This window comes from Apodemus sylvaticus, chromosome X (assembly GCF_947179515.1).
Source record: "Apodemus sylvaticus chromosome X, mApoSyl1.1, whole genome shotgun sequence".
NCBI classification, from domain to species: domain Eukaryota; kingdom Metazoa; phylum Chordata; class Mammalia; order Rodentia; family Muridae; genus Apodemus; species Apodemus sylvaticus.
In genome coordinates, this window is record NC_067495.1 from 4,444,980 (window position 1) to 4,463,122 (window position 18,143).

Genomic DNA, 18,143 nt, shown 5'->3' on the forward strand with positions numbered 1-18,143 from the left:
TTCTCCTGACAACTCACATCTTTGACATGTGATCTTGCACCAACAGACATGATGTTATTCTTTCATCCCCTGAGTATTACATACTCCACCAGTGGCGGAAGGTGCTCACAATGCTTGGCCTAGCTTCATCTGTAGGAGAGTCATTTTGATCTCAAAGGTGTTTTCAGATATTTAATTCATGAGGAGAGATCCCAATGCCCTGTCTTGGTCACTAAGTGACCTCAGGAATCTGGCTGTCAGTTTCAGCACTGGAAGCCTGTCCCTCTAAAGTTAATGTTAGGGTTAAGTGAGAAATGTCATGTGGACATGTTCTGAAACTTTAATAAATCTGGGCAAATGAGGTGCTTCAGACCTGTCCTGGGCTGGAGCTGAGCCAATCAAGATTGTGGGGAATTGAAGGACGAACATTACAATAGCTTGTGAGACCAAACTAAGTGATTAGGCAGAGCAAGTCACGGCAGCCACTAAGTAAATGTAAGAGGCCATTAGTCAGCTTGGAAACTGAGAAGCCCTGAATTCAGCTATACAGTCAGTGACATTTAGGCCTGTAGCACATGAGAAGATTACCTGCTTATCCTAGATTTCACTGGCATATGGCCAGGATTTATAGCAATACCCGACTATACCACATAGCAATACCACAGATACCACACACATACATGGCCTCATATCTTCTTGTCCCAGCTCTCATCACTGAAGTATCAACCAATAACCTGATGGCCCTTTGTACTGCATCTGAACTTTCCACACTTTGCCCCAGAGTTCCCTGATACCTCTGCTTAGGACCCAAGGAAACTCTCTTGCCAGTCATAGATGTGTCAGCTAGACATGTAGGGCAGTGGGCAAACATGTAGCAACTGGAATTTGGAGTCAGGGGATGAGTGGCTCTCTCTCTGCACCAGGCTATGTAATGGTAAGATGTGTGCCACACAGTTTCCCCAGAAGACTCCAGTGCTATTTAGCTTTCTCCATGGTTTCCTGTTCCCTGTTTCCACTACTGTTCCCTTGAAGCATGTCCTAAAATAATGCAGTTCCATTAACAACCTCATCCAAGGCTTTGCTATTTCACAGCAACCTAAGGGTAACCACATATTGTAATATACAGAGAATCCTTTGTAATACAAAGTAACACTTTGCCTTGATGTTTCCCAGTCTCATCCTTTTCATGCTATTCCCCACTCATCTCCCTGCCTTATTCCTATAATGCTTCTTTAATACTCATACATTTTGCACTGGCCTTTCTGTTTATCTTTTTTTCCTTGTATGTTTCTGTGTTTTTCTCTTATGCACAATTTTACACACACACATATGCACACACTCACACATAAACACACACAAGGAGGCCAATGCTCTCCCATTGGGCATTGCTTTCTTTGCACCATAAACAATTGCAGACACTTCAGACTTAGCCAGTTTGTAGGCTGAGAGCATTTCCCTAGAAATAGCAACAGCAATCAATTGACTAATTTAAGGTGGTCAAAGATCATCTACTTTTGCCACTGCTTTATAAAATAAAGGACAAATTAAGCCCTCCCTCCGTCCCTAACCACCAAAATAAATAAATAAAAAAAAATAAAAAGAGGCTATAATACAATCCCAGGGAATGGTTTCCAAACTATGGCAATAGCGTTGTGATTCTTCAAAGGCATGTATTTGTCTTCATCCCAACACCTGGAGGATTGGATAACCTAGATGAACCAAGGGGCCTTTCCTGTGAGGACTGCATTCAACCCTGCTTCCTTTAGTAGCAGCAATAGGGTTTGCATCTGTCTTACCCCATTTTTTTTCCTAACAAGACATAACATTTCTGAGATTACAAAGCAGAGAAAACAAATGGCTTTTCAACTGTTTTGTTCAATATGTTCATTCAAAGGAAAGACACAAATTCCTTTTCTTGGAGCCAGAATAACGGAGGTGAAGCAATAGCTCTGTCATTTATTAGTCAAATGGAATCAGAGAAACTTCCAGCACTAAATTCCAGTATGTCTACCTGTATGTTTGCATTGGGAGAAGTGGTGAGGAGAGGCTGGCCTTCAGGTAATCTGCTAAATAAGCAAAGGGTAGGATTTTTTTCCCTCTGGAATTTGGACTGTCCTCTAGGTCCCAATAGGTGTTTATCACATTGTCTGTCACCATGAGTTAAAAATTCTCTCTCTGCTGTTAGCCTTGAGTTGCTTTTACCTGCTTTGTGTAGTTATAAATGTATCTGTTTGAAAATTATTTGTATCTTGGGAACTCTGTGTTGGTTATGTATGCTTTTAAACACCTTTCAGTTTAACTTATTTCTTCTATGAATCAGAGCCTTATATTCTATTGTATTATTACTTAAATTTTATTTTTGATTGATGTAGAGTAATTACACACATGAATGGGCTGCAATGTGATACATTTCACTTGGGAATACAATCTGCTTTGATCCAACTCAGCCTTTCTCATTTACTCGCCCCCAATTTTTCTGTTCTTCAATTCCTGCCTTTTACTTAACCACTTAAGATAAACTGTAGCTTTTAAAATCATGTATAAAGATTTTACTTCTTTTCTTTTAACTTCCAAATCAAAAACCTTTGGATCTCCATTGTTTCTTTTTTTTACTATTGATTTGATTATACTTAATAGGAAGTACAATGGGGAAATATTGATCCTTTCAACTGTTGCCATTTTTCTTCATCCCTGTCCTTCATTTCAACCTCCTCTCTCTCTCTCTCTCTCTCTCTCTCTCTCTCTCTCTCTCTCTCTCTCTCTCTCTCACACACACACACACACACACACCTATTTGCTTGATTCCTTTCAAATCCAAATCCCTGAACAACAGATGTTTCTTTGCTCATAACTTCAGGACGGTGGTCTGTGTCCAGTGATCACTTTTCTCCCTGAGCGCTTTTTTTTTTTCAAAGTTTTTATTTTGAGACAAAGTTACCCAGGCTGGTCTTGAATTCACTCTGTATTCCAGGAAGGCCTTCTGCTTGCTATTCTCTCGCTTCAGCTGCCCAAGAAGTTGGAAGACAGTTGTGTGCTATGCATGGCTATACATATATAAGTAAAGATTATGTAAAGTAGAGACATTTCACATATGATAAAATATTAACTTCTGGGGGTATGCAATTGCATGGTATTTTGTTCATTACACTAAAGGGAAACCCATATCCATTGAAAGATGAAATTTCCATCCTGCCCACTTTCTGGGCTTCTGTAAAACCCACTTTAAATTCTGGTTTCATGGATTCACCTATTTTTGGATATTATAATTATTACAGAAGCCATATGCTTTTGTATCTCTTAATAGCTAGTTGTTTTCACATAATATAATGTGATGTTTCTCACATTTTTTCTAAATTTTGATTGCAAGGGTAATATTGTATTGGGAGAAGATTCAAGACTTGCTTTGGTAGTATGTGATGCCCCTAAGAATAGAAATCTATATCTGATGATCATTTACCACTATCTTGAGAAGAAAATTATGATATTTTACTGAAAATCTCTTTTGACTGATACTCATCATTTAGACTATTGAAAATTTCAACCTTCATTTGGAGCTTTAATTTTTTAATGTAAGCATTACACAGTTTCATCTAATAGTTGTTCAGTGATTCCCATAATACATAACATTCAGAATATTTATGCTGAGAGTATAGCTCAGTGGTAGAATGCTTGCCTAGAATACATGGGGCCTTGAGTTCAGTCTCTAGTACTACAAATAAAACATCTCTCTCTCTCTCTCTCTGGCATCTATCTCTATATCAATATGACAATGAATCCTATTTATATTTTAACTCTATAGCTAATTTCACTCAACAAACTGTCATAATAGATACCTTTCTAATTTTTTAAGATCAATTAATTTCTTTTATGAGTGTGAGGGCATCAGATCCCATTCAGATGGTTGTGAGCCACCATGTAGTGGCTGGGAATTGAACACAGGACCTCTGGAACTGAACTGCTGAGACATCTCTTCAATTCCCATGGGATAAGTTTTATAAAAGTTCTTTAACTTTGCCATAGGAAAAATCAGTTGCTTGAAGAAGGAAATACACAGAATGATTGTTGCATGAAAACTATATCGCTTATCTTTATCAGGGGTATTAATTCTTCAAAACTTGTGTGTATTGGTTGGAAGTGGCAAGTGTTCTTTGGAAAGATGAGATGACGTCTTTAAGTAAAAGCCAAACAGGCAAACAATGTTTGTTAAAAATGATGTGCAAATTTTCCAGATGGCGTTTGAGCTCCTAATACATAATATTCATGTGTTGAAGAGAATCACGTCTTGCTAGGGTCCTCAGATTTCCAAATGTTTTTGTCTTTTTTTTTTTATCATGGAGTGATTTTTCTTTGGCCCAACAATGTAGATGTAGAAGTATGTATTAAAAGTAATCATATCTTCAATTATCTAGTAACTGTGTGCCTTTTATAGCTATGTGCACTTACTTCAATAAGCTTGACCCAGAACCAGCGAAGTCTGGACATTTGATGTAAATGTATTTGATCTTAATGGACCATCATTTGCTTTTTCATCATCTAGGATTCACCTCTGGCAACATTTTCATTCATCTATGAGACTTTCTTACTTTCAAATGTAGAGGCTTTATTTGCTCAAATTGCCCCTTATTTGCCTGAGCCAGATAGGGAAAAATTATAGTAGAGACTCAGACATGTAATTGAACCTTTGCAGAATGCTTTCATCTATATCAGTGATTCCAAACATGGGAAGATTTTCCTTCCAACAGACACTTCCCAATATTTAAGAGCATTTTTGCTCATTGCAAACACATGAGGGGCTTTTGCTGGCACATACTAGTGTTCATTGTACCACCAGAGCAAATTACCCCAAATGGGTTGTTTACTTATTATTTCCTTTTATTATTTATGTTGGCAGTCAGTCAGTGCTCTACCACTAAATTTTACTCCAAGTCCTAGCAAGTGGGCAATCTATAAAGAACTGAAGTCAGTTTATCTCATTCTAGAGGTTGCAAAGTCAAGAAGCAAGCAAAGCACTGGCAGTTCAATGTTTGCTAAGGACCTGTTTGCAGTATTGTTCTGTGGCAAGAGGGGGAAAAGCTGTGCTCTCACTTGGTGGAAGGCAACACACAAAAAGGATCTAAGTCTGAGAAATTTTTTTACAAGGCTTTAAGTTGATTCATATGTAGAAATTTCTTATGTCTCAATCATATTATTTTTTTAAAAAAATATTTATTTATTAGATGTAAGTACACTGTAGCTGTCTTCAGACAGCTCCAGAAGAGGGAGTCAGATCTTGTTATGGATGGTTGTGAGCCACCATGTGGTTGCTGGGATTTGAACTCAGGACCTTCAGAAGAGCAGTCAGTGCTCTTAGCCACTGAGCCATCTCTCCAGCCCTTCAATCATATTCATGATACCCTAATGTATTAGAGATTACATTGCAAGCTGAATTTAAGGAATGCAACATGCAAGGGTAGATGCCCAAGATAGTGATGAATTACCATGCCCAAATGTCAGTTGTACCTAGGTTATGAAATCCCAACTTACCCTGTAGCAATTTATAATTTATGTCTCAGTCTTTCTTAGTCCCAGATGGCATCGAATGACTTAAACACTCTTTGAAGGCTTTTCAAGTCAGTTATGCTCTTGATATTAATACTTCCATTTCAAAATGTCTAATGCCTAGCCTTTGAACTCTTTCTTTTTCTACCTCAGGAAATTAACAGCTGTATAATAGCTGAATGTTTCTCAAAATGCTACTTTGGCTCTCTGACTGTTACACCTGAGTTCTTCTTCAGAGATCTCCAATGAGGTACAGCTGAGATTCTTGACTGCAGTGTTGAAAAGAATCTCAGGATAAGTCAGAATGAAGCAGCACTGAAGTTTACCAAGAAGAGATTCCAACCGAGATTTAAGCACAAGAGGGTATGAGAGAAGTACTCCAAGTAAGGAGAGTAGACACCCACGTTTGCACTTCTTAAGAGCAGAAGTTAAGTGTCTTAACAATAATGCTATGTGCCATCTTGGTTGTCTCCGAAGCTACCTCTCAAATGAACTTTGAGGACATCAACTGAATCATGGGTCATCTCTAGGTGCACCAGATAGAATTACAACTGATAAGGTTAAAACTTCTGTGCACATAGATTGCACAAGGGATTTAAGGCTTGTTTTTGCTTTAAAGTTTAGAGTCTTGTTTGTGGAATTCCCAGAAAACTGCATATTTTCTGGAAGAAGAGCAAGGCCACTCTCAAAGGTCGTATGCATTAGGCTTAAGTATTCTCTAACATTTTAACAGCCTCTGTGAACAGGGTCAGCAGTCTCTCTCTGGGTCAGCAAACGTTGGTAATGCTGACTCAAGTGGTGAGAGACTTCGACCCGATTCTGGAGTTATAGGTTATTTTCTCTTTCATATTTCTTTAGTTATTCCCCCTTAATACCCTGCTTTGAGGCTACTAATAGTTGCAAGGACTCCCCTAAAGAGATATCAATGGACCCGAAAGTGTGAATCTTCTTATCAGTTTTCTAGGAGTGTCACATTGACTTCAATTCAATTAGTTCCTCTAGACAACTGCATCTGTACTGAAGAATATGTAGACTGGTTGATTAGAACTTCAGAATTTCTGGAGAGTTGGAATGTAGCAGACCAAGACCCAAAATTACCTTGGGCTTTTTTTTTAGTCGTCTTAATAACCATTTATCACCCACCTCTGTATCTGGCTCAACATCTTGCTATCAGGTAATATGTTAATTTAGCACAGCACTTAGTTCCACCAATCTAAAAAGGCATCTGATAGCATCTGAAACTCAGAGTAGAGCTTTCCCAGAGTTGTAATCTGCCCACCTGATGTCTCTACCAATGTATTTAATAAACACACTGAATCCTGTCTGTCTTTTATTCCATGACTATAGTATGGCACATAATCACTTTCACAGCAGATCATTTCATTCAGGGCAACCTGAGTCTCTGTTTTCAGGCCCCAGGCACTCACATTTGACTCAGAATGAAGAATCTCTTATTTCCTTTGAAATTAGGGATGTCCTTTGCACCAACACTTCTCTTTTTCTGTTGAAGTGCAAGACTAGAGTCAGTTGTTGTTGAATCTTTGGCTAGGCCCTGTCCATGTCAGTCTGAAGGAATGGTCCTTTGTAAAGATTCCTTCTGTCCAGCTTCCTGTCCAAATCAGTGCATCTGTGCTTCTGTGCTGTGCTCTCTCCCTGCAGAGCTTCATCTTCCTTCTATCCTGTGATGGTTTATGTTCATTGTCAACTTGGCAGGATCTGAGATCACCACAACACAAGCATCCATTGCCAACTTGTGTATGATTATTTAGTCCCTGAGCGTGCCTGTGAGGGACTGTATTGACTAGGTTATGAGAGGTAGAAAAACTCACCCTAAAACTGGGCAGCTCCACTGCCTGAGTTTGAGGTCTAGAGTGCCTAAAAAGGAACAAGGCAGCAGCATCTCTGACTCTGTTTTGTGCCTGTGGGTGCAATGTGACTGTTTCAAGCTTCTGCTACCAGGACTTCCCTGTCATAATGAACTGCTTCTTTCAACTAGGAGCCAAAATGTAACCCCCATTATTTAAGGTGCTGTAGTCGTGGTGTTTTATCACAGCAATAGTAAAATAAATTATGCCAAAGACCCACCACAATTTCTACTACACTGATTTATGTTATTCATTCACTTGCATTTGTTCAGAGCATTTAAAAACTACCAAACACTCCTACCCCTACAAAGAGAGAGTTCTCTGTGTGTGTGTGTGTGTGTGTATGTATGTATGTATATATATGTGTGTATATATATGTATATATATGTATATATATGTATATATATGTATATATATACATATATATATATATATATATATATATATATATATATATATATATATATATATATATATATATATCTTACATTTATATATTTATTGTAGAGGTCAGAGGAGGACAGCTTGCAGCAATTAGTTTTCTCATTCCACCCTGTGAGTTCCGGTGAATGAACTGAAGGCATCAGGCTGGGTAGCAAAACCTTTTGTGTGCTGAACCATTTTACTAACTCTAGTAAAGGGATTCTGACTTTAGCTAACACTTCTCTTTTTCTGTATCTTATGATGTAGTACCTGAACATATTCTGTTATTTATTACTGTCAGTTTGATTTCTATGTGTTGATTTCTTCCATTAAACCATGGCAAATATCTTTTCAGGCTAGAGTAACCAGATCAAACACAGAACATGAGGTTAAATTTGCATTTGAGATCAATGACAATCTGTTTTAATATAACATTGGACACATTCATACTGAGATTATCATTTCTCATTTGCAATTCAAATTTAAGTGAATAGCTTGTTTTTTAAATAAATTTTACAACCATTTCCAAGACAAACATTTTTAATATTTTTCTTGTATCTTTGGGGACACATAACACAAAGTTGGGTATGCTGCCATTATCTAAAACAGGCATCAGTTGTCTTATTCCTTTGAGATAGTTGGAAATTGAAAATATTCTCCTTCAAAGACAGGGACAGTGAGTAATTGGTTCTAGTTCATGCTGACATTATAGTTAAATCAACTTTAAGTTGAAGGAAGGAACAGGCTTTTAGGGAATATCATTTCAAACATGACTTACATAGTGTGACATTAGGAGAGAAGAGAATGCAGATTCTATGAGTTGTTTTTTTTTTTTTTAATTGTTGTTCCTAGAACATCCTTAGCTGTCAGGTAAATGTAAATCAAAACTACTTTGAGAATCTATCTTATACCTGTCAGAATAGCTAATGTCAATAACACAAGAGACAGCTCATTTGGGTGAGGATGTAGAATGGGGAGAACACTCATCCATTGCTGGTGGGAGTGCAAACTAATACAGCCACTGTAGAAATGATAGAACTGATCTATCTCAAGACCCACCTACACCACTCTTGGACATATACCCAAAGGACACTTCATTCCTCCACATGGACACTTGCTCAACCATGTTCATTGCTGCTCTATTTATGATATCCAGAAATTGGAATGTCCCTCAAAATAGTCCCTCACAAATAAACAAACAAGCAAACAAACAAGAAACTAAATGTCCTTCAAAAATGGATAAAGAAAATGTGATATTTTTTACATAATAAATTACTCAGGTGTTAAAAATGAATAGAATTAGAAAAATCCTGATGGAGGTAACCCTATCTCAGAAAAATGAATGTTATGTATTTGCTTATATGTGATATTATTCACTAAGTAAATGATAACCAAGCTACAATTACAAGATCCAGAAAGGTTAGGTATATAAGAAGGGATTAGTGGGAACACACATCTCCCAGGGAGGAGGAAATAGAATAGTCTTTAGTGATGGATTGGGAGTGGGCATAAATGGAAGGATAGGGTTGGGAAATGGAATGGAGATAGGATTAAAGTAGGGAATGAAGGAAGAGACAGCTAGAATTAAGGATGATTTGAAGTGTAGTGTGCAAACCTATTGCAGCGGAAACCTTCTAAAATATATAGAGGCAATCCTAAAGAAGTCTCAAAGTAATGGTGGAGATGGGGTCTCAATTGGCCATCTCTTGTCACCAGACACAGTTTCTGGGATTGGGATAGTTACAATGTCTGTCCAAATGAGTCATTGGACAGACAGCCATCTGATATGTTTTTTTTTGTTTGGTCTTGGTTTTGAATTTTTTAGAGACAACATCTCTCTATGCAACCAGAGCTGATTGCAAATTATTCTCCTGCTTGTTTCTCAAGTGCTGGGGTCACAGGTGTGCAGCACCATGCCCAGTTTAATGGGATGTTTGGAGGAAGTACCTTCTTTTAATTAACATGATCATTATCTCATTAACTTCTCTATTTTGTGATGAGAATGTTAAAAATACAGTATTTTAGCAATTTTCACAGTGATATGAAGCAAACTATGGGTGAATCCTATTTGACAGTATTTGATAAGGAGATAACAACCAAAATGTGTAAGGAACTCACATAGCTCAATAGAAAAACAGGCAAAAACCTGAATGTACATTTTTTTCTAAAGAGAATATACAAGAGAGCAATAAACACATAAAACTTTGCACAATATCACTAATTATCAGAGAAATGCACATCAAGCCTAAAATGATATATCATTTTATATGTCTGGCCATTAATTAAAAGTGAATGAAATGAGTATGTCAAAGTGATGTCAGCACTTGTGTATTGCTTGCAGCCTCTTTACAGTACCAGTTATGGACTATCCATCAGTTGATGAATGAAAGGAGAAAATGTGGCATTATATATATATAATGGAATACTATTCAGCCATACACACACATGTACACACACAAATCCTGTCATTTGTGAAAATGGGAATGAAACTGTTGGGCATTATGCTACATATACAGAAGAAGCTGGACAGAAAAAAACAGTGTATGATCTCATTTGTATATGGATCCTAAAAACAATGGATATCTAGAAGCAGAGAATGGAATGGCAATTGATAAGAATGAAGATTACTGGGCTGGAGAGATGGCTCAGCGGGTTAAGAGCACTGACTGCTCTTCCAAAGGTCATGAGTTCGAATCCCAGCATCCACATGGTGGCTCACAACCATCCATAAAGAGATCTGACACCTACAGTGTACTTACATATAATAAATAAATAAATATAAAAAAGAATGAAGATTACTGATGCAGGAAATGATGAGCAAATGATAGACTTTTATAAGATGAACAGTTTTAAGGTAATGTTAAAAAAATCTTTCGGGGAGTGGGGGGGCTAGAAAAGGGGAAGTCATTTGAAATGTAAATAAATTATATCGAATAAAAAAAAAAGAAAGAAAAAAATCATAGCAAGAGTAACTTCTGGGCCTCAAAGGCACAATATGGTGAACATGACTAATACTGTATTAAGCCTGAGTGTCCTTAACAGATATGGGTGTGCACGCATGTGCTCACGCACACACACATACACACACACACTCACAAATATGGTAACTTCATGATGTATAGTGTATTAATTAAATTGTGGTGATTATATCACAATATATACATCAATCCTCATCACATTTTGAATATATACAATTTAATTTGTCAATTATATTTCAATAAAGATGCATATATATGCACACACACACACACACACACACAATGTCTTAGATAGGTTTCTGTTGCTGTGATGAAGCACAATGACCAAAAAGCAAGTTGGGGAGAAATATTTGACTTACACTCCCACATCTCAATTTATCATTGAAGGAAGTTAGGATTGGAACTTAAACAGGACAGGTAGAAATCTGGAGTCAGGAGTTGATGCCAGGTATATTTTTTAGAGGTGTGTGTGTGTGTGTGTGTGTGTGTGTGTAGGTAAGGGAGGGGTTCTAGGTTGATAAACCTTTGGTTACCTGCTTCAAAATGAGCTTCAAAAGCTCATCCAATGCTGTATTCTGAACATAATGTGGCTGTTGCACTCATGAACTCTGTGCAGCTATAATTCCCCGTACAAGATCAAGCCAGTCAATATTCCAGCATGGATGGGTGAGGACATTATAAAGCCCTAATCCTAGCTAAGGTGTTATTGAAGTTGAGGTGTGGCTACTGGTAGATGTGGCAATGCTCTAGTGGATTGCCCTACACTCATGCACAAAAAGAAGGCACTATTTGGACTCAAGTGTATAAGAACAAAGATGTGAAGTTGGAAGAAGGATGTTTGGGGGGCTCTGGATGGAACTGAAGGAGGGAGTGGGAGATGAATCTGATCAAAATGCATTGTATATATGTATAGAATTCTCAAATAATAAACAATCAAGCAAAAAGAGTAAGTTAATAGGTGGATAAATAACCAAATGCCATGCTCACTCTAGATTGTTTAATGATGTGCCCTTCTTCTCTGTGCTCTATACAGTTTTTGCCATGTCATGTGTTCTGAGATTTCACATTGTTTACAGTCCTATTTTTGATCTGTATAAACATTTTCATTCACATAAAAAGGCAAACATTCACTTGGATAATGATCAGCTGGCACGTAAAAAGCACGCGAGGTCTTGGTCTTCCTTATTCTCTGTAACACATCAGAGGTCACCCTCTGTTTTGCTGAAGCCTTGCTTGCAGCTTGGTGTCTCTGTCCAACTCCATACATTCTGAGATTGGACTGTCTGTGATGTGTCCCAGAGTTCACATATCTTACCTGTGTTATAACAATGAGGTTGGAGGGGAAAGCTATCCTTGAGCTTTTCCTATAGAAAAGTCATTTCCTATCCATTCCTAACATATCTCAGTAGGCCTGCTTAATGAATCCACAAAGCTTTTGGGCAGTTACATTAAGTCACTTGTTCCCTGATGACATGACTTTCACGCAGTTCTTGACAAGTCTTCTGGCCCTGTTAGGAGTCTTGCTTTTGGTAATTTGTTGTGTGTTTGCCTTCTGTTCTCTTTGCCCCTGCCTCCCAAATGCTGGGATTGTAGGCATATTCCACTGTGCCTAAAACTTCTTTGTTAAATCAGCCTATGAGCATTTGAGTAAGGTCTAGATTCTTGAGCCCTTCCAGTTCATGGGCTGTGTGAATACATCACCCCACTCCATAAACAACCCTTGGATTCCAAGCAATACTCAGATTAGCATTCAAGATGAGGACAGATACTCCACTGCATGCACCACAGGTCTCACACTTTCATCTGAACATTATTAAAGGAAGCTCTGTCCTGGCTGCAAGGTCTGGCACCTTTCATCATTTTACCCTCCAACACAAGTTTGAAAAAAAACATTAACATAGTTGTTTGCAGGAAAAACTGCTAAGCTCTAAAGAATCTAATCTTAAAATGAAATTTCTATCCCCTGTCAAGTTTCAAGCATTGAAAAGACGAAAGGCAAAATGTACTACTTAGATAGTATCTGGTGCACTGTGTTCTACACAGCCTGCCTCTTTATTGAAACCTCCTGTGGCATAAGAGCCTCACAGAAATATCCCTTAATGAAAAGCTAGCCAGCAAGAAAAAAGTAATAACGACATTTTATCTCTTTGGCAGTCTTCTAATGAAAAAGAAATGAAAGCAAACCGTACTCATTTTAATTGATGAAAGAAACATGGATTTCATAAAGTTGAAAAGGCAAATAAATCCTGCTAGAGGCGAACAGCACCCCTCTGCATGGCTTTTGTGAGAGGTGTTGAGCATTGCTTCGATTGAACATAAATTAGCTTTCTGGTAATTATCCGATTTTATATTTAGCCTTCCTAGGATTAGCATCATTTTTAATTTATGATACCATATTCCTAATGATGGACACAATGTCTGATATCAAGTTGGTGTTCAATAAATTATTCTTTAATGGATGAATAAAAGATAACACGTCCTCTTCAGCAGTGATTTATTGTCTAGCTGGGGACAGAAGACAGGAGTACACACAGAAACAAAGGATGCTCCTATCATTTATTCACTGTTAAGTCACTCACTGCTATGTTATTAATGTTAGGCTGTTTGTGGGTAATCTTAAAGATGGTGAGGATGGGCTGTGCATCAGCCTGTGTCCATTTCTTCCAATGTGCCAGCTTTGCCTTGCCTTCTGTTTTAGGTTCAGTCTGCTGGGCATGCTCATCATTCTCACTAGTTGAATATTCATCGCAATGGAAATGTCATTTCCTCCTGGAGGGCCTCCATGATTGTCTAACTAGGTTTTCTTTCCCTGATACATGTCCTAGAGTGACATTTTTGATCTCTCTTCCTGACTGTCTTTTCATGATGTAATGGGAGCCCCATGAAGAAGGTAAGGGAAAACTATCTTCTTCTCTTCTCTAGGGCTCAGCATAGCGGGTATGCAATAAATGCTAATATAATAAGTAGATACTCTATCTGATTTACATCATTATAACAAAATAAGTGAGGATGAGACAATCAGAAAGGAAAAGATACTAATTTTGGCTTACAATTCTGGAAGGCCAAGAACATGGAATTAGTATATAGCTGGTTTCTGATGGGGGCCCTGTGCTACTCCATGTATAGCAGGAAATAGATAGAGACACATGAAGAATAGAGAAATGAAATAGATGAAGAGGAGGTGGCAGGCTCCTTTTATAACTACCTGTTTTTTTTAAATACTTTTTTCTTTATAACCATATTATTTTCTTGATAAGGGGGAGCTCCCATGGCCAGAGGTTTATATGTCAAACCGTTTCTCAGTACCATTACTTCGAAGAATTAAGCTTCAACATGTAGTCTATTATAAAGAAACCACGCTTGAACCATATCAGATATCTTCCATATGAGTATTCAAGAGGCTTCTAGAGGTTAGTAGGGGGCTCCAGAGTCTGAGCTTCGTATAAAATTCATAGGGAAGCAGAAGCCTGCATTTATGCTAAGTTAGTATAGATGAAGGACCAGCAACACTATCATCTAGAGCTTGTTAGAAATGTATTTCCTCTGATTTTCTCCACAAGCTATGATGTTGTGTATGCTTGTTCAAGTCTAGAAAGCCCTATATTCATCCTGTCAATGAAACACAGAGAGAAGACAGACTACAACTGTTATCTCACCTAGGGGATTGAGGGCTCTAAATAGGCCTGGATGACTGCCCATGTGGAGTCAAAAAGAAGCCTTAGAGACCCTTCAAGAATCTGTTATCAAGGTATGAGTTCTGATTCGATCCATTTTTATCTCATAAACTACAAGAAATGCTTTGTTCAAAGGGAACAGTGAGTTTCCTCCAGATGCCATGGGATTTCTCTGGTTTTTCTTTTGGCCTCATTGTCAGGTGGACATAGAGAAGGCAGGCTGTCTTGGACTCAAAGTCTTATTATATATTCAAGCCTTTAGCTGAAGCACTGTTGGAATGAAGCAAAGGGGATTTCAGGCATATCTTATGAAGATCCTCTCCAATTATCTCTCCCCATCTGACATGTGATTCACCTTCAAGCAGAAAAGGAGTACAGGTTGTAAAAGACCACTGATTCAGGGAGCTAAGGGCAGACATGAATCCAGAATGGAGCACTAAAGAACAGGTCAATGCAGGTTGGCTGCAGGTTGAGACAGATTGTCATTTTCTGGAGTGGGGTTGTAGGTGGAGGTTCAGGGTTCGTGTGTCTGGAAATTTTTAGAATCTATGTATATTTTTTAATTTTCTCCTTCCTGTAAAATGAAGTACCTGACGGGAAACAATGGAAGAGAGGGAGTGTTTATTTGGACTCACTGAAGGAATACAACCCATTGTGATAGAGAAGGCACAGTGGCAGGGCATGGTCATATCCTGCATCTCAACTATAGTCAGAAAGCAGAGATGAATGCTGATTCATGATCATCTGCTTTCTCTTATTTCCCTTTTTATTCAATCTGTCATAAGACAGTGCCACTCAAATTTAGGGTGGATCTTCCAGTTAAATATCTCAGGAAACACCCTCACAGATACACCTGGAGATGTGTTTCCTGTATTATTCTAAATCATGTCAAGTTGATTAAGAATGAGACTTTATCTGCCTGCAGTGACACTCAACAACAGGTGTGTTAATCTCTTTTCCTAGTCTAAGAGTCTATAAGATCACAAACTATCTTAGTGACAAGTGACTTTGGGAATGAAAGAAGAGGAGGCAGAGGTTTACCTTTGGTTCTTTTCAACTTGGAAGTTCTCTAGGGGCAGCTCCTTTGAGGGTGGCAGTTCTAATATCTTGAACAAAAGCATATCACCAAAAAAGTTACTTCTTGCTTTTATTTCTCAAAGGTGGCTTTTCTCATTTTTCTTTTTCCTTTTCCCTCTCTCCCTTCCCTTCCCTTCCCTACCCTTCCCTTCTCCTTCCTTCTTTCCTTCCTTTCTTTCTTTCTTTCTTTCTTTCTTTCTTTCTTTCTTTCTTTCTTTCTTTCTTTCTTTCTTTTGTTCTTTTCTGATTAGACAAAAAATATGTCCCTGTTTTGCCTGGGTCATCTCAGCTTAAGGATTTATGACCTTCTTGAATGAGTCCTGCATATGCAGATACTCATCTCAAGACCACAAAAAAGTAACACACCATTCCCAGTGGGGAGTCCTGGGTCCCATTCACCTATCCAAAGCCTCTTCACTGCCATTACCAACATTCTGGGTGCCAGCTTCCATGGCAAGCAAGGGCTCTACCACTGAGCTACCCTTCCCCCTGGCTCCTGAAGATGACTTTTCCTATCCTTGAAGGAGTGGGGAAAGTTGGATGTCTTTAGGCTAGGTACTTCATCACAATGCTCAAGCAACATTTTGCAGTTAACTAAACAATGGCATGGTGTGTGTGTGTGTGTGTGTGTGTGTGTGTGTGTGACAGAGAGAGAGAGAGAGAGAGAGAGAGAGAGAGAGAGTAGGAGCAGATGATTGAAATGGGGATGAGTAAGGCTGGGAATGTAAATCCTGTTTGGTCGATCAAGGCGAGCCTTGGACTCTTCCTTGTTTTATTATTAATGTAAGTAGGTATATATTGATCACACATAGCTATGCAGTATGATGAGACTTTATTTTTTTATGTATGGGTGTTTTACCTGCATGAATGAATACAATATACATGCCAGGTACCCACAGGAGGCCAGAAGAGAGTGTGGGATTCCCTGGGACTGGGATTACAGATAGATCTGTAGGGTATGATGTGGTTTTAAATGCATATATAGGTGTTTTTGCCTGCATGTGTGAATATAACTTGCATGCCTGATGCCCACAAAGGACAGAAGAGGGTGTAGAATCCCCTAGGATTGGTATTACAGATGTTTGTGAGTGTTGGGTATTGACCACAGCTCCTCTGTTCGAGCCATCTTTTGAGCCCCTGAGGTAACATTTTAATACAGATTTTTTTCTTTCTACCACATTGCTTAGTACTTTGTCTGCTTTCCTCTTGTGTGTCAACTGGGTTGTTGTGAAACTGAGCAGGAATCTTGCACAATACGTTTAACACAGTGCCTGGCACTTGAAAGGCTCTTAATCTTTGGTCTGATCTGAAGAACTTCCAGCTCCTCAGCTGCACAGAGTGATCACGAGGCAGATTGGAAAATAATTTGTAGAGGGCAACAGGGTCTTGAACCCTGGGGACGGATTTTAAGGTTCCAGGTCTCCCTTTCAGCTGAGGTGTCCGCCCTCTTCGTGCCTGGGCTGTCAGGCTGAGGGCGGGGGCGAGGGTTGAGTGCTCCTCGTGGCTTGCGCGCCTGCGGGCGGACAGGCGGGCGGGGCTCAGAGTCCAGGCGGCCCGCCAGCTTAAAGCCGCGCAAGAGTGAGGGGGCAGTGAACAGCGAGGGCGCAGGCAGAGGTCCAGAAGGTCCAGACGCAGTAGCAGCCGGCGCGAGAAGCCTGGAACCTAGCAAGCACCATGAGCAACAAATCCGATGTGATCGTGGTGGGGGGCGGCATCTCAGGTCAGTTGCCTCTGCGAGCCAGCTAGAGCTATTTCCGTTCTCAGAAAAGTGGCTGGCTCAAGAGAGGCCGGCAAGGCAAAGGGGCGGGGGCTGACCCTAGAATCTTGACTGTAGGTGTACCGGAGGCCAGCTCTTTGGGTCAGAACTGAACTACAGTCTAGCTGTGTTCTTCTTGGGAAAAGGATTTAGTGAGTCCCTGGGCCACAAGTGGGAGACTGGAAGCATATTGAGGGTTTGGAGTCAGACTTTGGACTTTTCCTCCAAGAATGCTGCTAAGCTTGCTGGAAATTTCCAGCTGAGGAGAAAGGGGACTGGAAAGGCTGGAAACAATTGCTGGGGTTGGGGGACCTGCAAAGACCAGTAATTGGTTCTAGAATGACTTAGACACTGCACTCACTCAAAACAGGCAAGCAACAGGTTATTATCTTGGCACTGAGCAAGTGACCTTGAGCAAGAAAAGGGGGGAGAGTCTGACCAATCAATCGCCCAGGATCCTTGAGACTTTGGTAATTCTCTGTGGTCCCTTGATGGTCGTGGGTCTGACGGAGCCAACATGCTGTGTCTTTTTGGTGAATGCTTCCTCTACTTCACCATGCCATTCCTCCTTGAGTATCCTAGGGTGACTGAACTGCACTAGGTTCTCAGATCCAGTCCATATAGGGACAAAGACTGCCCATCCCTAGAGAAACTGTGGACACAGCAAGGGCAAGAAGCACAGAAGCCAGAAGTGGGAAGTGGGGAATCCCTGTGAGGAATGGGACTCCAAGGAAGGCCAGGTCGACTCCATGGCATAGGGCTGGGGAGAATAAGCAATGCTTTCAGCATGGCCAGCTTAACTGAGACACCTAGACTCCAAGAGAATTCTATTATTGGAACATTAGTGAACATC

General features: G+C 39.5%; 1 protein-coding gene across 1 annotated transcript in view; it reads left to right on the forward strand.

Moving 5' to 3' along the window:
- The first annotated feature begins 17,061 nt into the window (after nt 1–17,061).
- Maob (monoamine oxidase B) overlaps nt 17,062–18,143 on the forward strand; it is a 102,828-nt gene continuing 101,746 nt past the window's right edge. The window contains exon 1 of the mRNA XM_052171269.1: nt 17,062–17,254. Coding sequence (XP_052027229.1) covers nt 17,209–17,254 — 46 coding nt within the window. The 5' untranslated portion in view covers nt 17,062–17,208. The remainder of the gene's footprint in view (nt 17,255–18,143) is intronic.